This window comes from Taudactylus pleione, unplaced genomic scaffold, assembly GCF_031769625.1.
Source record: "Taudactylus pleione unplaced genomic scaffold, aTauple2 ptg000054l, whole genome shotgun sequence".
NCBI lineage: Eukaryota > Metazoa > Chordata > Amphibia > Anura > Myobatrachidae > Taudactylus > Taudactylus pleione.
In genome coordinates, this window is record NW_028284456.1 from 9,077,747 (window position 1) to 9,105,583 (window position 27,837).

Genomic DNA, 27,837 nt, shown 5'->3' on the forward strand with positions numbered 1-27,837 from the left:
GACTGTGCCAATATCAAAAGGTCGTCCAGGTATGGTAGTATTCAGATTCCCTGATGCCTGAGGTAGGCCATCATAACCGCCATTATTTTGGTGAAGACCCGAGGGGCCGTTGATAGACCAAATGGCATTGCCTTAAATTGGTAATGTTGTTGTAGGACAGCAACCGTAGAAATTGTTGGTGGGATGGCGTAATAAGCACGTGCAAATACGCATCCTGAATGTCCAGGGAAGCCATAAAATCCCCAGGTTCCATCCCCAAAATAATTGACGAGTTTCTATACGAAACTAGGGTCACAGATAAACTTGTTTAGGGTTTTCAGATATAGAATAGGACCATGAGACCCATTCGGTTTCTGAACAAAAAATAATAACCCCTTCCTTGTTGAAACACAGGAACAGTGATCATCACCCCTGCCTGCAGCAGCGAGTAAATGGCCTCCTGTAGAGCCAATGTCTTGATAGAATCCAATGGGGGTGTAGTGCAAAAAACGTCTGTGGAGGATGCCTCTGAAAGTGAGGGCACACCCCTGAGAGACCACTTCTCAGACCCAGGCATCTGTTGTTGTTTGATGCCAGTAGTCCGCAACTGAAGTCGGCTTTCCCCCACCACACCCCCCCAGGTTCAACATGAAAATAACATTTTACTGACAGTCCTGCAAGAAGAGCAGCCAGCAGCATTCCTGAAGATCGCTCATCACTCCTGCCTGGGACAGGGGAAGAAACCCGAGGGAGGCGGGGCTGTTGCAGTGCAGTCAACACAGACTGGTAGGTGATCCTATAAGGATCGCTGATTGCAGCCAACCCGAGTAGAGGTTGGATCCGCAGCTTCCCTGAGCCCCCAAAGCTTGAGTTGAAGGTAGACTTCCTGCAGCTGCGTGGAGGAGAAGACTTGGGGGTTGCCACAGCAACAGAGGTCCTGGCTGGGTGTGCCGAGTCCGGCGGCTGTAGAAGATTACCTACCAGCACCTGCCGGCAGGTGTCTCTGTCACCATCTGAGCAGATGCGACAGTGTCATGAAAGGACCAGCTTGGCGTGATTGCATCTGATGCTACTACATCAGAAAACTGGTTAAAGACAACTTCCCCATAAGATACTACTTTGGAACACGAGGTATACCAGTTCATATATGGAGGTATTGACTTTTATACCTTCTGTACAATTTAAGAGTGGTACACATGTAAATGCAACACTCTATGGTGATTATATAGTACACAAGTACAGATGTGTCCTTTTCCATCTTGGCCGGTGCTGCAGCATGCCACGGTAGAAATGCTGCAAATAAGTGCCAGCTAGCCTATGCGGTGTTCACACCAGCATTCCCACAGGATCGCATGGTGCAATCCATGCCGCAGCTTGGCGTACTGAGCTGAGGGTGCGGGCCAATTCGCATGCCACGACCCGCGGGCACGTTTGCCGTTGATGCGGCGAAGATGGAAAAGGACACATCTATAAGGCACAAGTGTCTCTGTGATGTCATTGGTTCCTAGTGAACTATCAGACTGTATAGCCGATAGGTAAATATCTTCTCATAATCCTTTACATTGATATATGGCATGAATTGGTTTAATATGTACTTTAATAAGCAGCAATATCATGCAATACTTAGGGATAAATATTACTATATGAAAATAAAAAAAACTGCAGAAAAACAAGAGATATGGTAAGAACTTACCTTTGTTATCTCTGTTTCTACGAAGTCCATAGGGTCCACAGGGTTGACCTTGGGGTATAGGTTGGGAACCAAATCCGGGCACCACGCAGTTAAAGCTTTTAGCTCCCAGGATGCACTGGGTCCACTCTCCCTGTAACCCCACCCCCAAGCCAGAGGCACCTCAGTTTGTAAGTAGCCAAAGGCCGGAGGAGGAGAGAAAAAGAGAGAGAAAACTGGAACACTCAATAACCATACTCACCGAAATGGGAGACGGAAAACCGGTGACCAGCCACACAGCCCATATGAAGCCAGGTGCGTCAGGGCGGGCGCCCTGTGGACCCTATGGACTTCGTAGAAACAGAGATAACAAAGGTAAGTTCTTACCATATCTCTTGTTTTCTACTTCAGGGTCCATAGGGGGTCCACAGGGTTGACCTTGGGGATGTCCCAAAGCAGTTCAACCAAGGGTGGGGACGCTCCTGTGCTGAGAGGAGAATCCGTCGCCAAAAAGGAAGCATCCTGAGAGGCAAAGGAAACCAATGCCTAGAACCTTAAAAAGGTGTGGACAGAAGACCACGTGGCCACCTAGTAAGGCAAAACAGCCGAGGCGCCACAGCGAGCCGCACACGAGGGTCACATGGCCCGAGAAAAAACAAGCATCAACAACAGGAAGGCCTACCCATGGGTAGGCCCCTGAGGAAGACCTACGAGGCCATCCAGCCAACATTTGGTTATAGGCCGGCCATCCTTTCCTGTGAAAACCAGAAATCTCAGACCACCAATAAGGAGTCCGATTTCCGTAAGGAACCTGAACGGATCACATAAATCCAAAGAGGCCAGACCACAGTCAATGAGGCCACACCAGCCGAGAGGACTGGGGACAGAATGGCCGTACCATAAGTTCCAGAATAATATGGAACCTGAAAACCACTAAGAAGAAACACAGGGCGAGAGCAACTCCCACCCTGACATGATGCCCTCCAGAAGAGGGAGCCACATGAGAACGCTCCCAATTCAGACACTCTCCTGGTTGATATAAACACCCTGAGAGAAAGAGAGAGCCTAAGCAATAGACCATGTAATGGCTATCACAACCAGCGGTTCCATTGACTGTCCCCGGAGGTAACGAAGAACCACTACTTACTCCCAAGGAGTCCCTAGGGAGGACAAATGGAGGCATAATCAAGAAAACACTCCAAAGGATGAACTGGATACCAGAGTGGAGCAATTCCATATCTTAACCATACTGACAGTGTAGAGATCCGCACTGTCAGGAAGACCAGGCCAAGTGTGAAACCCAAGCCAGCCGGAAGGAATGCCAGAATATCTGGAAATCCTGGACACCGGAGGATTGTATCGACAGGTACAATACCATAAGATTTATGGCTGCCACAGTTTGTGGTAGGTCCCAGCAAAAGCTGATCCATGTGCTCTAATCATTCCAACGATGACAAAGCCAGGGAAGCCGTAAGACCACTGTAAGGACACAGTCAAAGACAAACGACCCAGGTCCAAGGCAAAACCAAGGACCCTGAGACAACAGGTCCGGGCAGTGAAGCATCAGGGATGGAGTATCGATGTAGAGACTCCGAAGATCCAAGTACCCCTGACATCTGGGGCAATCAGGAGCCACCAGCAGGAAAGCATCTCCGTCTCGATTGAAAACACTTCCAAAGACCTCGAGGAAGAAGGGAGACCGGAGAACACAGGTACACAAAGTGGAAGGACCACTTCACCGACAAAGAGTCGCTGAAGGTTGCTTCAGAATCCCCAGAGCTGAACTGTAACACCATAGTGTGATAAAGTCAGAAGGCCATGAGGGTCACCTCAGGGGGCCCCCCCTGCTCACCAGGAGATGAAACCTCTCTTGGGGAAGAGACTAGTCCCCGGGATGCACGTCGTGATGGCTGAGGACTCCCGCTTCCCAATGGAGAGCTCCTGAAATGAACGCTGCCGAGATGGTCGGGAGGAGACCCTCGGACTATGTCCGAATATGTGACATACCTGTCATTGCCACTCAACGAACAGTGTTGCTAAAAAGGAAGCCACTGTCCTGACCCTGTCGGACTGAACCTTTTCAAGTTCACCGGGAAACAAGAGTTATGCCAGAGTAAGTTAATTGACAGGGTGGAATCGACAGACGTCCAACTGCCTGAAAAGGATTCGATCCAGACACTGTCCATAGCAAAGAAAACCCTGGACGAGATGGCCATAGCCACCCAGACAGGGACCGACTTGCCTCCGGAGAGAGCATCATCGTTTGAACAGTTATCCGACAGAAAAAACTCGTTCCATCTGGAGATGAGCCAATTATGGAAAGGCCTGGAATGGAACTGAGCCCATTCCACCATGCATCCCAGAGTGTAAAGACATCTGTCGACTGCGCAGACAACCATGTACTCCTAATGGAAGAGAGGAGATTCCGTCTTACGCCAGAAGAATTCTCAGATTCTGAGAATCCAGCAGGGATCCTAGATGAAGAATACCCAGAGAGGGATGCAGGGAGGACTTTTTCCCCGTTGATTAAACGTCTGCACCCTGAAGAAGCCACAGTCATCCTGATCTGGCCGTAAAGTACCCCGGTGATCCCGCTAAGAGCAGGAGGCCGTCCAGGTACAGGAGCATTGGGATATACTGAACAGAAGAACTGTCAGAAAATCCAAAACGCTGGTAAACCCCTGTGGGGCTGAGGACAGTCCCAACAGGCAGAGCCCGAAAAATTGTAAGTGTTGCTGTGATACAGCAAACCTCAGCCCATGCTGAGGAAAGGTCTCTGTAAGTACCCGTAGGCACGCGTCCTGTATATCCAGTGATACCATAAAGTCCCCAGGTTCCAAACATCGTATGATGGAGCATAGGGATTTCCTCCTGAGCCCAGGTAGCTTTAGGAACTGGTTCAGGGAATTGAGACAGAGAATAGGCCAAAGAGGACCATTCAGCCACCGCACCAGAAAGAAAACAGAACAACCAGTCCCTCACTGAGATAGTGGGGATGGCCTAATTAGCTCCGCTTACCGCAACAACTGCATAGCTTTCTGGATCTGTAAGGCCCTTGTAAAGAGGGCATACCCTCCTACCCACGTAGCCGCGGCAACTTGACACTAATACCGGGCGAACTGAGAAAATCGGTATCTCCCAGTTGTAGGCCTGTCCCGTCAGGCTGAAGAGATATCCGTAGGTTCAGAAGCAGGATCGGCTGGCAGTCCAGGCCTGCTCGGTACTGGATATGTCGGCCCTTGTAGATGCCGACAGTCTACGAAGAAACAGACCTTTAGGCTGACCCAGAGGACAAAAAAGACTTAACAGACTTAGTCTGAGGCCTTGTAGTGGGCATAGCTGAAAGCGGTAAACTTGTCGTTAGTAATACTGCCAATGTTACTACAATCTTGTCAAGGTCAGGACCAAACAATATCAACCCTAAAGATGGTATCTGCACCTCTGCATTCCCAGAGCGCAGCCATAGGGTATTACGGAGGATACAGTCGCAGCCGGAACTCTGAAAGTTAGGAGACTGGTATCCAATATAGGCAATTTCCACCTATGACAACAGCATATATTACGTGAGCGACCAAATACATTTGAACCCCCGACGTGTTGGAGGGGAAAAAACGTTACAAATGCATCAACCCAATATGCAATAGTATTAACCAACCATGCTATAGCCATGGTAGGATGGGTAACAACTCCTGAAAGCAAGTATACTGATTTCAGGCAGAGTTACCACCTACGGATCCGAAGAATCCGACCACGCAGGAATGGGAGGCGTAGTAACGTCTGTAATCAGACGAGTAACACGCCCATCCCCCCCAGGAGGGGCTCGTGATGACCCTCAGGGAATTTGGGACAGGAGGCCAAACACTGTTGTAACACCTCCTATCTGGCAACAGCCAGAGTCCCGCTATGCGATCCACCCGCTAGTCAGCAACAGGGAACCCGAAGGCACGCAATACTGAGGGTGTATGATACAGGTGCAGGTCAACATTCACTCTAACCAGAATGGACCTGCTACCAGCCCTAAAGCAGGGATAATAATACCTGAAATAGGCTTCCCCCCGTGTAAGAGGGAAAGAGCCCCGAACAGTACCCAGTTCACGGCAGAGCCAACTGGGAAGTAACCACAGGGCGTCAACCATGCCAATTAGCGTTTCGTAGAAAACGACATCCACCCAGGGTGGCTGTTGTGGTAATCCCTGCAAGGGGAATGACAGACTATTGTGGCACCAGGGGGAATTCATATACTGCGAAAAACCCCTGCAGGGAGCGGTAGTCTGTGTCACAGGGGAAGAGTGCAAGAAGCTGCGAGATACCCTGAGATGAAAAGGGCAGTATGGTGAAGTAACCCCAAGTGAGGTACAACAATGTGGCCCGCCCGGCGATCCGCAATTGAGAGGATCCCGAGAAAACAAACCGCCCAAGGGGGTCGTGAAAGAGGCCAGCACCAGATGACGCCACATACAGAACCCTTTATGAGTCAAATCCTCCGCACTAACACCTGCAGCACATGACTTGCAGGATAGTAAAAATGGGTGCAGTATAACGCTCTATCTCCTGGTCAGACATATCTGACCAATCTTGGCGGAAATATTAAGCAGCACTATACTGGTCCTGACTGATGCCAAAAATTAGCTGCAGGGACCCATTTTCAGCGTATGCAACACACAGTTCCATCTAAAATATGGCAACGTGCAGCACGCAACAGTATGTGACAAACCACACAAATATTAACAAGTATATAAATGTGAGGTCTCAGAACCACCCTAAGTACAGCTGTATTAGGGCAGATAAAGAAAAGGGATAGATATACACTGACAGGTGAGAGAATAAAGTACAGTCAGCACTAGCATAAGTCACATACAATGCAGATATATACATATATACATAAACATGTCATATAATATACTGCACTATTACACTGCATTCAACTGCCCAGATTCAGTGTCTGGGAAGGCTACAGCGCTGTGTACACTGACCTGATGGTGAGGTACGCAGGGGGACTGGACCAACTGCCATCCTGCGAGATTTCTGCTGCACCACAGAGATAAAATGGCCGCTGGAGACCTCAGAGGAAGCGTGGCCCGCGGAGGAAGCAGCTCAGCGACGCCAGACTATGGATACTGAAAGGCGCGCTGAGCTGAGGGGAGGAGCCGCTGTAACAGGGAAGGCTGCCTCCCCTGGCCGGCTATTAACCCCCGGGACGCCGGCTCCCTGCACCGATCGTTAAGTCCCTGGTGGTCTAGTGGACACACGGGGTATGGGGGGCCCGCCGCCACTGCCGGCGCCTCCGGTCTGTCCCCTGAGACCGGAGGCACAGGACTGCATTTGAAATGCGCGGATCACCGCAAGCGGTGATCCGCGACCTTACCTGCTCCCCGTGGATCCGGCAGCAGTCCTGGGCGCCCACAGAGTCCGGCTAGTACAGACTCTGGGGTCCCGCTGAGATCCCCAGATCTGTACTGGCGTCTCAGCGCCAGCGGGGTGACGGAGCGGCAGCTTAGACGTCCTATGGACAGTCCGACGCTGCCGCTCTGAAGAGTCCAAAGTCCATGGAAAAAACTTTGTCCCTAAAAAAATAAAATAAGCTTAGGGGCTGCTAATCAGCTCCCCCTGCGCTAACGGTGACCCGACTCCGGCCGGGCACCAACTTAAACTGAGGTGCCTCTGGCTTGGGGGTGGGGTTATAGGGAGAGTGGACCCAGTGCATCCTGGGAGCTAAAAGCTTTAACTGCGTGGTGCCCGGATTTGGTTCCCAACCTATACCCCAAGGTCAACCCTGTGGACCCCCTATGGACCCTGAAGTAGAAATATTACAAATAGTTAATATCTAACTTACACTGCATAACCTTCACTTCCTTTCCTAATGGCATCCACAGTCCCCTTGTTGGAGCATGGGCAAGAAAATCCCTGGCATGCTCATTCCCAGGCAAATCTGGTATACAGTCTTCTGGTTTTGGCTCATCTTCCTAGAGATGGAAAAATACAAAGATCTGACTGTACTTTATAGCCAGGCTTAAAACATGCCAATTATGTACTTATATTTCCCTATGAATTGTGTGAAAGTGTGTGTGTTGTATGAATGTGTCATAGGTGAAATATTATGAGTTATGGGCCTGAATCAAACCCGGTACATGTAAAAGGCAAATATGCTAAATAATTCAGGTGTGCAAAATATACAAGCAGCCCGGAAGTGCTAATCTTGAGGGTCTACCGTGCCCCAATAAATAAGAACCTACAAATATACAATAGTAAAGCACCTCTGGTGCTAGTGACATAAAGAAATAAATGACACTGTACTTGTCTAGCCGGCAGTGGTAAGAAGGCATGTAAATGAATGTAGGCTGTGATAGCACAACATTCATATGAAAGAATGAATAAAAGGTGTCCGTTATGGAGTTGTGTTAAGGACTGCTGCATGCTCTTGGAAGAAACCCGATCCAGAGTCACCACAAACTGTTAGCCACACATGGGTAATTCAGGAACCTCCTGTTTACAACACAACGCCTATTTTCCACGGAACTCTGGTACAGGTTTATTAGACAAGTACAGTATAATTTATTTCTTTACGTCACTAGTGCCAGAGGTGCTTTACTATTGTATATTTCCAAACCCGGTACATATTCGATTTTTGTGGGTTTGCACAGGCCCCGTCCTGTGCATGTGCAGAGAGAGCCCTGCGTGTTAGTACGCAGTAACCCCAAGTCGCAGCATGTCATGTTTGGGGGCGGGGAGTTGGTGGCACCGGCATGTGTTCCCAGAAACGATCATGTGACCAAGCCGACTAGGCGAAACGCACATCTCTCAGTCTGCTGTGACATAGCAGCACAATGGACACGTTAGCACCTGTCTCCAGCACATCCAGTCTCACCAGACTAAAGGTATTCAATCCCTCATCTAGTCATATAACAAGTAATTTATTTTTACCGATTTATAGTTATTGGTGACTAGCACAATTATATATTGATTCTGTATTTATGAGACATAGGCTGTGTCTTTCAGCTACATAACCCATCTAGCACTGAATTCAATATAATAATCTGTATAGGATTTAGATATTTTTGCTGGCTTATTTGCTTTCAGTTTCAGTTTCTTCTATGCCAGAATAGATGCCTTGGTGTACCGTTGGAACAAATAATTAGACAAATATGGGATCTATGTAGATATGTACAAAGGCCATATTATTGATTGTATGTACGAGTTGAATAAATTTACGCAATGAGAGGTCTTGTTACCTTATTTATTGAACCAGCCTCGTAGTATCTATGAAGCATAGATTTGGTGCAGGTGAATGAATAGAGTGTGTATAAATTATTGATGTAAGGTAATGTAGGTGGATAATGAGTAGAGTTTACAGAAAGTACAGATGTGTGTGGCACATAAATGTGTGAACCATATAGGGCCACAATATATATTATTTTCGTACCTTAATTAACCCCGGGGGAGGTTTCTCATAACTGAAAGGAAAAAAAAAAATATTATAAACTGACATTATAAGGGTTAAGGGCGTTAAATAAACTATAAACATAATTCTCTGATACTGCTTGCTTGTATTTGCAATCTTATGTGTATAGATGCGAAAAGTGTGCATAGTGGATGAAAGGCAGCAGCCTACGGACTATCACCAGCAGAGCAGCATTTCACAGTTGAATCCCTCCTACTTGTCAATAGGAATCAATTGCTAAACCCTCTGTAACCTGTATATCTAAGGATGTTGCACTCACTTGCAGGTGTCCGAACACCAGCTGTGTCTGACTGAGATTACAGCGATGCATAGTGCATACAGGTACCTCAACTGCTGGGGTTTTACTATTTAATATAGAAAACACTGCAAGTTGGTTATGAACCAACTGAATATCCTTAACGTTTGCATACGATGGGTATTTAACTGACATCTTATGGGACTCAGAATATTGGTTGGAGAAGGCCACACAAGGACTAGGAGTTCCGAATTGGATAAGGAGAGTCTAGGATTGGCAAAAGATGATGCTATCTGCCAATTCTGGATTAAGGGCCTGAGTCACACAAGTACAATGCTGAACGCAGATTCCTGATGTTCCAGAATCTGCGCAGGCCCCATTCTGCGAGTGTGCAGAATGGGTCCTGCTAACACGCTCACAGACTATCAGTGATTGACAGTCTGCTGCTGTTTGTGGAGGGGGCGGCGATGCCCTCCGTTTTGCCGAAACAGGCATGTCACCGCCGTAGCGGGGGAGGGAAGAAGCCAGAATCTCCGTCGACTGACGGAGATTTCCTGGCCTCTTCCTCTAAACTGCAGCGGCCGGCTGCAGGACCCCATGGGTCACCGCAGCCGGCCGATGTTGCGCAGAATATCCGATGCTGCGTTTGACAACGCAGCTCGGATAAGTACCGTATATACTCGAATATAAGTCGACCCGAATATAAGCCGAGGTACCTAATTTTACCACAAAAAACTGGGAAAACTTATTGACTCGAGTATAAGCCTTGGGTGGGAAATGCAGCAGCTGGTAGTGCCTCCAGTAGTAATCCCCCCCTGGTTGTGCCCCCAGTAGTAATCCCCCCCTGGTAGTGCCCCCAGAAGTAATCCTCCCCTGGTAGTGCCCCCAGAAGTAATCCCCCCCTGGTAGTGCCCCCAGTAGTAATCCCCCCCTGGTAGTGCCCCCAGAAGTAATCCCCCCCCTGGTAGTGCCCCCAGAAGTAATCCCCCCCCTGGTAGTGCCCCCAGAAGTAATCCCCCCCTGGTAGTGCCCCCAGAAGTAATCCCCCCCTTGTAGTGCCCCCAGTTGTCCTTATAAAAATAAAAAAAAACACTTACCTGAAACCCCGCTTCTGGTCCTGCCGCTGCTATCAGCTTCTCCGGCCGCTTTGCATTATGGGAGAGACGTCGTCATGACGTCTCTACCATTACCCACTGCGGGAGCCGGAAGATGGCTCCCGCAGTGGGAACAGCAGCAGCCGATGAGAGTCTGACAAACTCTCATCGGCTGCTGATTACAACAAACACACAGCTGCCGTCTCCGGCGGTTGTGTGTTTGGCACTGTGTAGTGCTGACCGAACTTCGTCCGGTCAGCGCTACACACGCGGTGCAGCTGTGTCACAGAGACACAGTCTGCACCGCGGCCCGCATGGTACGCTACTCAGCTGCATACCATGAGGGCATCACTCGAGTATAAGCCGAGGGGGTGCTTTTTCAGCACAAAAAATGTGCTGAAAAACTCTGCTTATACTCGAGTATATACGGTAATGCACAGTAGGCGTGATGCCTCCTTCTGCATTACCATATCTGCATATATGCGTGCAGCTTTGCAATTAGGATCCTTGCAGAATCAGGCCCTAAGTGCAATATAAAGTGAAGGTTGGAAGCTATGGGACTCCGTTTATGAATATTGCTGCATAATAATTAATGTGATGAATTTCTTCTGTTCCTGATGTTATCCACATTTGTTTTAATGTGATAATGATTACATTTTACCTTATTAAATTACCCTAAATCTTCATCAATTTCTTACTGGTTAATTGCAGTCTCCTCTCCAGCAAATCTTATTTTTATAACCAGATCTGTATAAAGGGCCTGATTCAGCAGAGGACAATACTGCAAAGCCACACAAAAGCAGCTTTGCCATTCCGTTCTTGCTAAAATGCAAATGCAGTAGGAGGTGTCCGACGCCTCCTGTTGCATCTGTGATCCCAGCGCTGCGACTGAGGTCGCAGTCTGGAATCACCTTTGCGACCATCGGTCACGATGTTGGGCAGTGCTGACCACGGCCAGCTGAGTAAGCCTCAACTTTCAGAGGCTGGCCAGCATGCGAGGCCGGGAATCTGGATCCATGGACGCAGTTCCCGGCCTTGCCACTTCCGGCAAAATGGGGGGGGTCGCCCCCCCTGTTTCCGGGAACGCATGACCTGCTAAATCAGGCCCAAAGTTCATAAAGACACAGTTCAAAAGACAGCAGCAATTTTACATACATGGTGTAGCTAGAACAGTAGTGTTTTGGCTGCATATACTTACAAGATTTCAACATGTTTGATCTTCTGAATTTCCTGTGTAGTATGATTACTACTACTGCTGCTTCTTCTTCTCTTCCTATCACTGTGATCTTTTCCCTGATGACGGCTACTGCTGCCCTCTCTTGGACTCAAAGAGTCATCCTCATTCCTCCTGTGATGCTTGTGCCTCTCCTGAGATTTCTCTGGTCTCTCTCTATGAGACATCTCTGTATCTTCTTAGATACCACTACAACTCACAACACTGAGACATAGGAAACAAGATTAGGGAAACTTAATAACATGTAATTTTTGTGCAGACAACTCCCCTTCCATCCGCTAATATATATTCACTATGACAGTCCCATGTATACAGTCCCTCAAAGCATACAGTCCTGATGCTACGAATGTATGTTAACAATATTCTCACGTGACGTATACAGGGTTTTATCATTATAAAAGAGTGCTAACTGAAAAGTAACGAGATTGTCTCTGTTTTTCTGTCCCATAGGTAGACGTTGCAATCTTACCCTGGTTATTGTGGAGCTCATACATTAATGTGTCTGGACAAGCAGTTGGACTGCCGTAGTCTTCTTTATTTGGTCACAGAGAGTGGAAGATCTTTGTAAGTTTCGTCATGGCGGATGAGGAAGACGTGTCTTTGAGATTACATCAAGGATGCGCGATTGATGTTTGTGTCAATCTTGAAAAAAGTGTAAATAAAACTCATATTTCGGCAAGCATATGGTGGATAGACAAGTAGCCGTGCTGCAGTATTTCGGTGGTGGAAGCACTTCAAAGAGGGTAATACGCGAGTGACTAACGAAGAGTGTTCTGGGAGACCATCCACCGCGGTTACAGATGTCAACATTCCAATGCTGTGGAGTTGTTGCAAAATAATAAAAGGTTAACTTTACACAAACTTTCAGCTTCACTTGGCATCTCATTTGAACTAAAAATGCATCACGTATGTGCCAGGTGGGTACCTAGAAATCTCAAAAATAAGGAAAATGAGGGTAATAAGTTATGTAGTAGGCTGTAAAGATGACATGTAATTTCTTAAAATTGTCCAAGGACTTGTACTCTAGCCAGAGAAACCAGATACTGGTGAAGTCAGAAGATTTGTCTAGTGAAGAGCTTAAGATATCTTCCATAGACCTAAAATAATCGATTTTATGGAACCAGTCTTTGTGAGAGAGGGGGATTAATCAGAATTCCACAGCATTGGAATAACGGAACGTGCTGCATTAAGAAGGTGACGAAGTAGAGATTTTTTTACATTTTGGAAAGTGGGGTTGGGAAGTGATTAAGTAGCCAAAAAGCAGGATCTGTTGGCATTGGGCAGCCTAAAATTAATTGGGAAATAGAAATAACATCAGACCAGAAAGTCGATAAGCGAGGATAGTCCTACCAAATATGCTGCAAAGATTCTAAATCCGAGGAGCACCTCCAGCAGGTGTTGAAGATAGATGGGAACATGGCATGAAGCAGGGAGGTACAATAGCATTAGAATCTTATATTGTGTTTCCCTTAGAGTAGTACAGATAGAGCTGGAATGGGCCTTAATGAAAATATTCTGACAATCCTGAAAGGAAGAGGCCTTAATCTTTTTCCCACGTCTTGTCCATGGAGGGGGATACGTTTAGGAAGCCGGCGGCCGCAATCCCGACTGCCAGCTTCCCAAATCCTCTATCCCGCCTAGGGTTAAATGACAGGCGTCTAAAATCTAGACGCCTGTCATTTTCCCGACGCCGGGAGACAGGCGCCCGGCATCCCGATCAAAGGGATGCTGGGAGCGGCGAGCGGACAGCCGCAGGGGAAGGAGGGTTAGGTTTGGGGCACCCGGGGGGGAATTAGGGTTAGGCACACCCCCGGGAGGGTTAGGCTAGGGGGAGGGAGGGTTAGGCACCCCCCCGGGGGACTTAGGTTTAGGTAGCGGGGAAGGGGGGGTTAGGGTTAAGCACTTGGGGGGGGGGGAGGTTAGGGTTAGGCACCCCTAAAGAAGGTTAGGGGGGTTGGTTAGGTTAGTTTATACTTACCTTAGGGACGATCGGGATTTCCAGCGCTGTCGGGTTTCCGCTGCCGGGCTTTGCTGTTTAGTCGGGCTGCCGCAGCCGGGAATTGAACTGCCGGTCATGCGGCAGCTGGGATGCTATACCGAATGCCATGGAGGGAGGGAGGGCGCCTGTTCTGATAAATCAATAATAAATTTAATCACATAATATAAAACATATAAACCATAGAAAGATAAATTACATTACAATAGTTAGACTGTATTCTAATACACAGCACTAATGAATGCTGGATCATGTTTGAATATAGCTCCTTGGTGAAATTGCATTAGTACTCTTCAATGGGACTGAACAAATCATTAAGTTATAGATTTTAATTATTGTGGATCCACTAATTACTATTGTAATTTATCTTTCTATGGTTTATATTATGTGATTACATTTATTATTGATTTAGCAGTGCTTCCTTGGTGAAACGATTCTTTCGTTTCCACTTGTGTTGTCAGATTGTATTATTGGAGGGTAGCAATTCCTCCTGGAGGGAGCAGCAGCCTAATCAAGTATAAAATTACTGTTAATTAGACTACCTCCCATACATCTTGTGTGTTTTGTTCGGATAATAGCATTTAGTAAAGGACAAATATCGTGTTGGAGGGGGAGTCGCAGAGTTTCTCAAAAGAGGTAAGTTCCCATTTTTTAACCCACCTTGATGGTTGATGTAGGCTACCGCCATGGCGTCTGAACAGACCTTTACTGGATGGTCTTGCAGAAGGGTTCTTGTCTGGCACAAGGCCAGTTAAATCGCTGTGAGCTCCAAGATGTTTATGGGAAGCTGGGACTCCTGTACTGTCCATCAGCCCTGGTTAATTGAGGCGAGAATAACTGCTCCCCTGAGGCTGGTGTCTGTTATAAGTAGAGTCCAATCCTGAGTCAGGAATGGATGACCCTTATCTAAGTGAGAGGTCTTTAGCCACCACAGTAGGGTGTAACGTGCATCCAGCATTAAAGTCAGGACCTGGAACTGAATCTGAGTGTGACTTGTTCCACCTTGCCAAGATTTCCAACTGTAAGGCCCTGGAGTGGAACTTTGCAAACTCCACCAGGTCGATGGAGCTTGCAGAGAACCCTCATGCAAAGGTGTACTGACACATGTTACAACTGTAGAAGTGACTGTACCAGGGTTTGCAGGGAAACCATCTTGTTCCGGGGAAGGAAGACCCTCCGGGAATGTGTATCCAACAGAGCCCCCAAGTGTAGCATGTGCTGAGAAGGCACAAGACTGGATTCGCACCAATTGAAGAGCCAAACGTGGAGCTGAAGGACTTGAGCTGAAGAGTGTCCTCTTGATTATAAATTAGCAGCGTGGATTTAACTGTGGCTTTTAAGGCCTCCACGTTTACTGGGCTGGTAAAGACACTATAATTGTCATAAGATGCAAAATTTAGGAAAAAATAGCAAAACTGAGGAAACCGTAGCACAGTGGAGGAAAGAGTACACAATCTAGGGTAAAAAAGGAAAAAGACAGGTCCAATACCAGTGACCCATGCCATGCATTGTTGTGCTTAATCTGTGACTTTATAACAATTACTTTGCTACAAAAGTACTAATCCTAAGTATCTAGTACACTATAAACAAAGTAAGACACAAAATTGAAGAAAAAGTATGCAGTCTGTAAAAAGGCAAAAGGAAAGTCTGATAGTGCTACCTGCGCCATGCATCCTTATACTTCAGCTGCGACTTTATACTAATTTCTTTAAAACAAAAAAGAATCCTAAGTACCTTGTACACTATATGCGAACATAGGGCGGTATTCAATTAGTTTTGCACGAGCAGAAAAGTTTTGCCTGCCCGACTTTACGCCGACAATGCATGTTTTGGACGCAGAAACTTATCGTGCGCGTCCCCGCTATTCGCCGTATTCAATTACAAAACAGGCGAAAACGGCAAGAGGCGAAATTAGAACAGGCGGAAAGTGCTGTCAGAATTGGGGAAATCAGCCTGAACCCCCCAAAAAGATGCACTAACATTGGGGATCAATGTAGACGTGTTCGAATAGCCCTAATAAAACTGTTTGTGTACTTAAGTTGTTTCAGTAGCTTCTTATTAGCGTCTTTGCACAAGTGGTGAAGAATGGCATTAAGCCGTATTTTTTGGTGAAAATAAGTAGCCCCATCAAATTTGGGGTACTTGAAAAATGGGTGCTAGCATATTTTAATGTCTCTAAAGTGAACTTTTCAAAAAAGTGAAAAACCACCCTCATACATGCACCTGCAATCCCAAAAACACTTGGCCCCTCCTTACAGCACCCCAAGAAGTCTATTTCGATAGTTTATATTCTTCTCCCCCCCACTTTGTACTTTTTCGCCCCCAAAATTTAAGCACTTTTTTGGGGTGTTATGTTTTTCCCCGTTTTTTTTTTTTATTACACAGTTGTCCTGTGGGGGACTGTCCCAAGGATTCTGAGTGGTTTGCCCACCAAAATAAAAAATTTGCACTTCTTTTCGCCTATTACATTGTATTGACTTTCCGCGTAGGCGAAAAACGGCTGGAATTGAATTTGGAGATAAGTTCCAACCACGCGAAAAACCCCGATCCGCGATACTTTTCAGCAGTAAACGGGTTTTCTCTTCTAATTGAATATGGCCCTAAGATGCAAAATTGAGTAACTGCAAAGCGCTGGAATCGTGCCTTATGCCGCAAAATGGATGTGTATAAGGACACATCTGTATTCCCCATGGGAGAGAGATATATGTGCAGCATACGGTCAGCAGTGTGGTTTATTTTTGTTCAGTATGTGATTGGCAATTAACTTTATGAATATTCAATAAGTATCTAACAATACAATTAACTGTGTACTATATGGCTGGTATTAAGTCAATCTCTGTGCAAAATATTACTGGTGATAGAGGTATATTCATGCAATGTAGGCCTATGGCAAGTAATGCAGAAAGGGTAGCTACTATATGTGTAATGTAAAGCCTGGCAATGGAATGAAGTATTGTACAGTTCTCATCGCCAGCAATACTTTTGCACAGACACATTCCCATTGCCAGCTGTACTTTTGGACAGATACATCCTTGTTTCCAGCCATATATGCCTCAGTATAAAGTGTGGCAATGAGACTGTCTCTATGCAATGTGTAGTTTATTTGTAAAACATAACTGCCAATGGAAAAGGGGGAGTGGGTGAACAGGTATCTAGCCAATCAAACATTTCATAAAACAGCGGCTCCCAAAAGTGGGTGCCATGGGCTGGTGGTCCACGCGCATGAACCAGGGTCAAGAATATGTCTGAAAGGTGCGACCCGGGATGACAGTCCTAGGTTTGCGACCCTGCTCGCTAGCAAATTGTTTGGCTGGGACAGTGGCGCTTGGACATGAGATCATCTCAAAGTGCCCATGGAATGCTAGAAGACCTGGTTCCGGTGTGAAGGGTGACGACCTGGGAATAACTTGGGTAGTCGCCCGGCATCAACCTGTGCTCGATGTCCCAGGTCTGAGCCGGGTTGAAGCCGGGAATTTATATGTGAAACTGGTATAAAGAACTTTTGACCTAGGGGTGCCGTGAAAAAAATGTGGATACTCATGGCGCAGTGATTCAAGAAAGTTCGGAAACCACGGACATTAAGAATGATTATATTCCTAGCCTAGCTATACTGTACAGCTAAATAAGATTTTTTTATCCATAGCGCAATATTAATTTTTACCCTGTAATATATAAATCATTTCATCAACCCCCACACATTAAGGCCCACATACATCAGAGATTGATTGCAGCAATCGTGCAATTTGAAACCGATTGTGTATAAAAATCTTTCCCTTTATAAATCGATTGTGGCAATTCTGCAATCGATTGATAAAGGGAAAGATTTTTATACACAATTGATTGCAAATTGCACAATTGCTGCAATCAATCTCTGATGTATGGGGGCCTTCGGGTAAGGTTTTTCACAATTAAATATTAGATTAAAAAAAAAAATATATCACAATAAGACAAAATTATTTTGATGGCACCGTCATAACTTGATTTAACACATTACTTTGATTTTTTTATTTTATTTTATGGGAAATATAATGGATAAGAAATATTTTTTTAATAGAGCCAGGTAGAATAATGAGTAGGAAAACTGATGTATTTAACTAAAGTGTCAAAGTCAATAGGGAGAATAGTGACAACGAACCCCTACATATTAATATCTGCAAAAATGTAACCATAAAAACATATTTAAAAACACTTGCTATGACCTCAACACTGATTACGTATGTGAGGGTTCTAGGTAATAACTCCATGTCCCATCACAGCAGTGACCGATGGCCATGCAGTACAGCTAACAGCGTCATATAAAGATAAGAATGTCTTCTTACAGGCGGCTGTGCTCAGTAGCCACACATCACCTCACCAGTCACCACACAGACCTCTCCGCTGCGGATGTTGTGCTACCCAACAATACACGTCCCCCACAAAAACAAGATACCAAAATGAAATATGAACCAACCGACCATTACAAACGTGTCCCCTATCCTATATAAAGATATGTATAGCAGTGGCCATTTTCTTGAAGACAGAAAACCAATATGACCTCTGATATTTGGCGTCACTAAAATGGCTGCAGTCATTTAGACAAATCGGAAAACTCCCACTCGTATTGCAGAAGGACGAAAGTAATACATCCGGGTACTGGGTACAAACAGCGCCCTCATCTGGTTGGATAGTAATTGTGCACTGACTGTAATACTTCTTAAATGTTTGCACATCATCCCGAGATGATAACCTCGGGTGAAGGTTTTTGCTTATATAATATAATTAATGCAGACCATTTTTATAAATTTGGAAAATTAGTGGAAAAACCAACAGCAGAACATATTACACTGAAGTTGACAAAATAATATATTATTTTTACCTTATTTTTTTTAATTAAATCTTGTAATTAACTATTTGTATTTTATAATGCAAATGCATGCAAAAGTTATAATAATAGTAATTCAGTTTCCCTCTTACATAACTCAATTACTGTTATTTAGAGATAAGCGGTTTAGTTTTCCTGGAAACCGAACACACCTGAACTTATGGGTTACGAGTGTTTCCGAGTCCCGGCTCGGGTCTTCCCGCCAAATTCAGATACCAAAACGAGACAAAACGCCATCTTCCTGGTGTCGGATCTCACATGTTTTGGATTGCATATAAAGTCCCTCCCTCGTGATCGGGCGCCATTTCACAGAGGAGAATGGAGGGAGGTGGTTTGGGACTGTAGGCTTGAGCACTGTTATATAAAAAACCATTAGCACTCCATCAGGGTGGAGTAGGTAGGAGTGCAAATCGTTTTTTAAGTAGCTGGAGTAGGTACCTGTAGAAAGGGACAGGATGACTCAGGCATCCTCATTGTCAGTGTGCAGTGTTGTCTGGGGTATGAAGGGTCCACCAGGTAATGCAGTGGTGGGGGCCCATGCCACCACTGAGGGACTTGGCCAACTTTTAGCCAGGACATGCAAAGAACCGAGCCCTTTATAAAGGATGGGACAGGGTAGTGTCAGGGCTACCCACTTTGATTGACAGGAGGGCTAATCTTGGTGTAGTTTTCATAGAAACAAACCAAGCACCCAAGTTCTTCCATAATCCTGCTCCAAGTTATTGACCCCTAGAGGAGGGGTGGGGCCTCCAGGCAGTGGGGCCCACAAGGGATTTCCCCAGTACACCTGTGGGCCAGTCCAACCCTGTCAGTGTACTTGTTTAATCTGTCACACTCACTAAATGCATACTCACACACTGCAGTCCAAACAAACAAGCTACTGTCTGTGTGTGGTGGATTGTTTTTTCTTTGTTAAAGTGAGCCTGCACTTTTTTTCCTAAGAAATATATCAATGCAGATTATTATATATATACACACCTCTACTGTGTCTGACGCTGCTGCACCCCTAGACCTCTTTGTTTTGTTTTTTCCCAGTTATACTTTATATGTAAAAAAAATTGCAAACAAATTTTTTTCCTGTTGTCTAAAAACCCTGCATTTTTTCTAATGAAATGTAAAAATTATATTGAATATTTCACAAAGTGTGTGTTCTGACGAGTGACGCGGCGTATATATTGCTGTTTTGTGTGTTGTAGTGTTCCCTCCATCATCTGCACCCTAAAACAATTCCCACAAAGACCTGTTCCTCCAAGTGCATAATTTACATTACTGTATAAATACTAATGGGCATAATATATTTATAAAGAATGAGCAGGTTGCAGCACCAGTTTTTCACTCACAGACTGACAGTGACAGACAGTCACTAACGCACTGTCTCGACGCCGCTCCTCGCTTACTGCAGTGCTGCTGCACCACACAATCCTCTCCCAGTCCCTGGCCACCGCCAAGAGGATAGAGACTCATGAGATTATGATTTAGTCATCTTGCAAGACCTTCCCAGTAGCTCTTCAGTGGCACGTCGAGGGACAGGGGTGGAAGCATAGTGTCTTTAAGAGCCCCCCCTTCCCCACCACTGCACGGCAGCCCGCTCTACTGCCACAGAGTTTTAATAAACAGTGGGGGAGGGGGGGAAAGGTTACACGGAGCATTGGATTGCTTGGCCCCATTACAAGCACACCCTCCATAGACACGCCACTGGGTGCTGGCTTATACCTGTTCTAATTTTGTGTGGAACATGGTTACCTGTCCTTTCCTTCAGACTCCACTCGAGTCCAGTCTCTCTCTTGACACTGGCGGTTTTACTAATGATTAACAGTTATGTTCAGAGCCGTAGCTAGACTTTTTGGTGCCCTGTGCCAGAAAGAGCATTGGCGACCCCCTCATTTTTCAAAGGGACATAATACACCCAAAAAGGGGGAATTACCTCATGAGGAAGGGCCAGGGAAGAGATAGGGGAGGCCAGGAGATACTGGGGATGAAAAACCAATCAGCTCCTACCTATTATTTTAAAGAATGTACTTGATAAATGCAACCTCAATGCTGATTGGTTGCCATGGGAAACTTCTCCACTGGCACACTACTCCACTCTTTTCACTGCTTCATGAATAGACCCCTTAATATGAATTTAGAATAGGGTAGGGGAATATAATTTACATTTTTAAAGTCATATCATGATATTTTAATAGTACCTCAGAGGTAGTGAGGTACAGAATCAAGGTACCCCACACTGCACATGTGTTTAGCCAGGGGTCAGATTATATAACTCGAGCGAGATTAGTATATAAAAACTTAATTTTATAATTATTGGTTTTAAGGAAATGTTAGGATCTATTTCACCTGAAGAAGGCAAGTAACAACAGTAAAGGGCAGGGTATAATGGGGAAGTTATGCTGGAGAATAGCTGTGATCAACACTTCGGAGCGAGAAATTAGTAGTAACATGTCATCTGCGAAAAGGGCATTGCACTCTTGAGCACCCAATTGTAAACCAGGTTACTCAGGGCAGTCACGTAAAGTTATGGCCAATGACTACAATGCTAGGGCAAATGATAGGGGATAAAGAACATCCCTGTCTCGTTGGACAACAAATAAAGTAGACAAAAAATAACCATTTGCAAGAACTTGTGTATACGGATTCAAATTCAAAGGTTTTCAGCAGATTGATAAAGTCATCCAGTAACACAAACTGCCCATGAGTCTCAAAAAAATGGTCCCATGTTACTATGCCAAAAGCTGTTTCAGCATCTACAGCAGTGGCATAAATTCATCCCAGTCGCCGAGAGGCAAGTTAGAGTTATGAGCCCCCACCCGAAAAAAAGGAAAATAAATATGGTGCATATATATCCATCTATATATACACACACGCCCAAATAGCGGCAATAAGGAATTATAATTAATTATCAGGACTAGGACCTGATAATAAATATGGATCTCTCCCAGTGTCCCCCTTGGCGCGCAGGTCATATGATGCATGCACAGAGGTACTTCTAAGTCATAAACTCTGAAGTCCCTCTATCGCAAAGGATGGCACTTTTCAGGAGAGCTGTCTTCTGCAATTTTAGCCGCAATTGTTCAAGCATATGGCATTAGTAAACACCCCTATGATTGCGATGAGTTGTGGGATGCTTAATCATGATACCTATTTGCAGACCAAGGACCCTATTTATTAATGATCTTAATTGCAATGTGATCTGGACGCCGGGATGTACCGTCCGGCACATGCAGGCGCCCATGATCGCATTGCAAAATGCGATCATAGTGCCGGTATGTACTGTCCGGCACATGCAGGGACAGGGGCTCTGAACGTGCCGCTCCACCCACACCACGCCCCCTGTCTGGATGCACTGATCTTTGATTGTGGTTCACCGGCTCAGCAGGTGATCTATCCAAGCCCTCACCCCCCACCACTACCACCGGACAGGCTATTAGTGTATGGGCTGGCTAACTTGTGGTCAGCAGTAAGCACATACTTTTGGCTGTTGGAGCAATGGAGGAGGTGCCCCCTTCAGGGCTAGTGTCCGGCGGCAGGCGCCTCCATTGTCTCCCGTACTTCCGCCACTGATCTAAAGGCAAGTGAACTCCAGGGGTTGAGTCCCTGATTGTAAATGGTGTATCAACCTTAACACTTTTCTAACATTTGTCACTGAGTTCCACCCCCAAGTGAAGCCCGTCTGGTCTTTATGACTGATATCAGGCAGGATAATCTTTAGGGGTAAATTTACTAAGGTGAGAGATTTTAGAAGTGTAGATGATTCATCCCTCCCTATGTTTTCAAATATTTACAGTTCCATACCTCACGATTCATTTGGGCAAACAAACATCCTTGGGTGCGATTGAAATTTTTGCAACGTCCCACACATAGTGGAGGGTTGGGTAAACCTGACTTCAAACAATATTATTTAGCCGCGCAACTTGCCCAATGTGTGCAGTGGTGTAATCCTAGTGCTGGGAAGGTCTGAGTTGCTATTGAGGCTGCTGAATTGGGTCTTTCCACGGTCTCCTTTCTCCTCTGGCTCCCAAGGCCACGTAGACCTAAGAACGTCACTTCTCATCCGATTGTTTCCCGTTCGCTATTTGTTTGGGATTATGCGAATAGGAAATTTGGTCTGGCCCCCAGTCCTTCTCCTATTATCCCAATTTTTTATAATCCTGATTTCCCTCTGGGTAAAAACAAGACTTCTTTTTATCCATGGAGGGAGAGGAACATTCTCTATTTAAATGATATCACAAGAGATTCAAGCTTTCCCCAATTTTCTCAGATTCAGGAGGATATAGCTCTTACCTCCAATTTTTTCATCCAATTTCTACAATTTAGGCATTTCCACTCAAAGGTGAAACCGTCTAATTAATAGACCCCTTTCCAACTTAGAGGTTTTATGTTTGGGACGCTCCTCAACTAGAGGTCTAATTTCTTCCCTTTATACAATGCTTGTGTGGGAGCTGTCTCCACAACGTGATTCTCATGAAGGGCTTGAGAAGTGGACTTGGGTATCTCCTTAGATGATGAGGAATGGGTCGAGATCTGGGATAATGCTGCGTCTAGCTCCATATGTGTTAAAATTAAAGAGAATACATACAAGTTATTATATAGATGGTATTGAGTTCCCTCTCGATTGTGCAGAATGTATCCTGATACGTCAGATAGGTGCTGGAGAGTTTGTACCACTGAGGGCACCTTTTTTCACATCTGGTGGGCTTGCCCTAAGATAGTAGGTCTTTGTAAGGAAGTCATTGGCCCTGTACATCGCTTGCTCAATATACCCATCTCTTATGACCCTAAATATATTCTTCTCCCTTTAGATCTTCCCACGCTGACTAGGCACCAAATTGATGCGCCATATTGTTAATGCAACAAAATGTCTGCTAGCTTCAGATTGGAAAAAGCTTGATTCTCCCTCCCTGCAGTCCATTTTATCCCGTATTTGGTATATTTATCGTATGGAGTATATGACTAGTATCATTAACCATTCCTCTAAATCTTTTGATAAAATTTGGGGCCCATGGTTAGTTTCTCATTCTGCTCCCTCCCCTTTTGCTCTGTGACGTTATTTATATTAGCATATGTATGAGTTTCTATATGTATTTATAAGATCTGTATATCCATATGTGTATGTTTATTTTTGGTTTTTGGGTCCCACCCCAGGGATTTTTTCTATTTCTTTATTTTTTATTTATTTTTCTATTTATTTATTTTTATTTAATTTTTTTTTTTATTATTATTATTATTATTATTATTATTATTATTATTTTTGTATCTTCTTTTTCTTTATTTAGTAATGTTCGATTTATATGTTTAGTTTTTGTTTGGTGTTAAATTGAAAAATGGATCACAATATCTATTTTTATTTTATGAGACACAGATCTTTTTTTAAGTGATCATTTTGAGATTACTGATTACTATGGTCTCTGTTATCTGTAATTTTTTATGTGATTCTTCTAATAAATAATATCTATAAAAAAAAAGAAGTGTAGATGTTACCCATAGCAACCAATCAGATTCTGTAACACCCTCAACCTGAGGATACGTTTTGTCAGCGTTGGTGGTGGTTCTTGGCTGTAGTTTTACTTGTAACTTTCTTTGACAACTCACCAAAGTATCACACCAATTGGTATTCAGCAAGTTATTAATGTTTATTGACAAATATGCATGGTCACAAATGAAAACTGTGCTAACAGTCACAAATTAATACTGTGCTATATTACTGCAATCAACAATTGTACCTAAGTGCACTTCAGGTAAATGACACAGAAAAAGAGAGTATTTTATTTCTCTGGAACCTAGAACAGTGGCCCTGTCGTCTATCTGTGAAAGAAATTTGGTTAAAGCAATGCACTGCAATACAAATTACATTTACAATAGCCCTTGCAAAAGCTCAACAACAAAATGCCTCAATCAATAAGAACTATCCTATGGCAAACATTATAAATAACTCAACAGTTACTAGATCATATTATAAAGAAACGGCTGGCCAGCTTAATATTAAATCGTTGGTGCACAATTTGGACCTCATTCAGAGTCGGTCGTTGCGGTCGCACGGTCGTACGCCACCGATGTTCGCTATACTGCGCATGCGTAAAGTTCGCAATGCGCGTGCGCAAACTAGCTGCTACGATCAGAAATTTCTCTCTCCTTGAACACAGCCAGGTCGGTAGTTTGAGTGACAGATGGAGGTGTTTGTGGGTGGTAACAGGGGAAGGTGCTTGAAAACGGGGTGGAGATCCGAATGCAGGCGTGCCTCATTATGCGAACAGCGTTTTATGGGAGTGCATACGGATTATGGGAGTGCATAATTAACAAAGTAGCGTCATGGCACATGTGACATGGGAGGTTTTTACACTGACATGATTGTAGAGCTTAAGAGAAGGTATGGTCAACCTTAAGCTCTATGACCAGTTCCGATGGTTCCCGGTGGTCTCAATTAATCCTTATATGCCCGGAGATGACATGCAATGCGTACGAGAATGGGGCGTATTTTTTTGTCTTCCGACCGCTTCCTCCCCTTGGTCGGCCAACTACCGATCCGAACTTAGGGACGCAACTTGCGAGGGAATCATTTGAATATCCGGCCCCTTTTCCCGTACGACCGTGCGGCCGCTTCGACCGACTCTGAATGAGGTCCTTTGTCTCTGTGAAAGTTTATTATTCTTTCAATAGTAAAGGTAACTAGAGTCAATAAATTGCATAAATCCTACTATTCTCTGCAGCACTTGTCTATTTTTTCCTCTGCAATCTGCCTACACAGCAAGACACTGGCTCCTTTTGCTGAATGCTGTCAATGTAGTCACTGTTTACACTCCTGTGCTAGATTGGCAACACTGTTGCTAAATGTCTCCTTAAATATTAATTATCGTTTCTGCACAGGCGGTAGAATGACGTATGTGGATGAATTGAGGTGTCTTCCCTCCTGCAGAGAAATGGGACTAGGTAATCTATAGGGGCTCAACAGGGGTCTTTAAATGCTGACAGCGTGGAGACCAAGAGGGATAATCCTTCTGTGCACGCAATTTGGGGATTTATGATTTGCACCAGGACGATATGCTGCCTGAAGAGTGTTGGGGGTGCCAGCTGCGTCTAATAGCTTTACTTTAAGTGAGACACTAAATTAGCGGATCACTGAGCAGAGGCTGCCAGTAAGTTCTGGGGTAAAGTTATGCTTTAGGGTCTGCGACTGTGGCTGTCCATAGCATCTGACTTCCTGATCTGCAAAAGCTGCCTGCCACTGTGCTTAAGGGTGAGATTAGACTGCTGTTACTTTCCTACTGGGGCTAGGTATGTAATACCCCTTTTACACCAGAGCAAAAACCTGGGTTTTTTCTGGGTCTACCCGGGTCGCAGCTCAGTGTAAAATGGTCCCTGAAATATAACCCAGGTTAAGTGACCCAGCAATCCAACCCAGGTAGCTACCAGGGTTGGACCCAGGATGGACCCGGGTAATGGTGCAGTGTAAACGGTGCAACCCGGGTTATCTGACCTGGGTCATGCCTAAAATGAGCTGATTGGTGGTTGTGGAGCATTCACCTCCCACTTTTTATGACCTCACAGGTTTAGCAGGGCCGACCTGAGTTCAGTGTGAAGTGAACAGGGCTGACCTGGGAATAACCCAGATCAAAGGTGCAGTGTAATACCTCTTTTCCACCAAAAACCCAGGTCCGACCTGGGTTTTTGGGCATGGTTCCAACCCTGGTCAGACCCAGGTCAGACCCATTTACACTGCACCTTTGATCTGGGTTACTCCCAGGTCAGCCCTGTTCACACTGAACTCAGGTCTGCCCTGCTAAACCTCTGAGGTCATAAAAAGTGGGAGGTGAAAGCTCGACAACCACCAATCCGCTCATTTTAGGCATGATCCAGGTCAGATAACCTGGGTTGCACCGTTTACGCTGCACCATTACCTGGGTCCATCCTGGGTCCAACCCTGGTAGCTACCTGGGTTGGATTGCAGGGTCACTTGACCCAGGTTATTTTTCAGGGACCCTTTTACACTGAGCTGTGACCCGGGTAGACCCAGCAAAAACCCAGGTTTTTGCTCTGGTGTAAAAGGGGTATTAATGGATCTGACCTGGGTCTGACCAGGGTTGGAACCATGTCCAAAAACCCAGGTCGGATCTGGGTTTTTCTTGGAAATGAGGTATTACTGGGGTCTGCTTGCTGGGTGTTTGTACATTAACACAGTTTGCTGGTGGTTTGTGCTTAATTGCAGACCTCTCCAGCAGTACCGCGTCAGCTGTTGGAAGCCTCCCCTCTGCGTATCTCCTCCAATCTCCGGCTACCGCCCCCTGCCCGCCTCTTGATTAGGCAGGTCCGCCATCTCTCGCAGCGTGCCCGGCACTCCGCCGCGGTCTCATCTCTGTCTGGCGTCCGCCGAACTCCGCCTTCAGGTAAGTGCGTAGGTTCTGCTCACTCCTCTGCTACCTCAGCATACCAGCGCAATCATTACACTGGCAGCCCCTTTTATCTCCTTCCTCCGGGTAACCAGCACGCGCCGGCTCCCTTCCCGCTGGTCCCTCGCGGGTTAGCAGGGCTCGTGCCCGTATAGGGCTCCCCATTTCGGCGTGATTGGGCATTCCTTGCCTTGTGTCCCGCCATTATCAATAGCTCCAAGCCGAGGGAACAGTCCACATTCCCAGGGGAAACAAATTGCCCTCGGGGTTCAGTGCAGGGCACACAAATATCAGTGCAATATGCCCATGTACCATCCAGAACAGGCTCAGGCTGCCATACATAACAGTTTGAAGATACCCATACTAGGGTTCAATAGTGGTACCCCCAAAGCTAGGGGCATCACAATTCTACTTAACATTTAACTAGCACCTTCTAGAAGAAAATAGCTAGAATCTAGTTGCTATGGGCAACATCTCCACTTTTAAAAACTCTCACTTTAGTAAATTTACCCCTTAGTCTCTCTGGTAAGAGGAGTTTGTAGTCATAATATAAGAGATATATTGGCCTATAAGAAGCCTGTTTTTCTGGACATCTCCCTGGATTAGGTAATACATGAATCAATGCCACATTAAAGTTTAAAGGTATAGAATTATTGGACATTAAGGCATTATAAAATTGGGTTAAAGGTGGCAACATAGTATATGAGGATTCAATAAAATTCTCCACTAAGGCTTTCCATTCCTGGAGCCTTGATATGTACATATATGTCCAGGGCAGTGCTAAGCTCTTCTGCAGCTCAGCCAGACTCCCAGACTTGCTCCAATGCTCAGGAATGGTGCCCACATCTGAAAAAAAACATTCTGCTCAGACCGGATGGACCTACTGCAGCATCTGATGACTAATACCCCTTTTACACCAACTGAATTAC

The 27,837-nt window shown here is 45.4% G+C and overlaps 1 protein-coding gene across 4 annotated transcripts in view; it reads right to left on the reverse strand.

Annotated features, from left to right (window-relative positions):
* Positions 1 to 18,127, reverse strand: part of RP9 (RP9 pre-mRNA splicing factor) — a 30,160-nt gene extending 12,033 nt beyond the window's left edge. For 2 of the 4 annotated variants that reach the window (XM_088464352.1, XM_088464332.1), the window contains exons 1-4: positions 17,986 to 18,127; positions 11,635 to 11,874; positions 9,069 to 9,099; positions 7,482 to 7,611 (exon numbers count right to left, since the gene is read on the reverse strand). In XM_088464352.1, coding sequence (XP_088320478.1) covers positions 7,482 to 7,611; positions 9,069 to 9,099; positions 11,635 to 11,837 — 364 coding nt within the window. In that variant the 5' untranslated portion in view covers positions 11,838 to 11,874; positions 17,986 to 18,127. Of the gene's footprint in view, positions 1 to 7,481; positions 7,612 to 9,068; positions 9,100 to 11,634; positions 11,875 to 12,139; positions 12,488 to 17,985 lie in introns of all 4 variants that reach the window. The other 2 variants (XM_088464345.1, XM_088464338.1) reach the window with 2 other exon arrangements.
* Between the last annotated feature and the right edge of the window lie 9,710 nt (positions 18,128 to 27,837).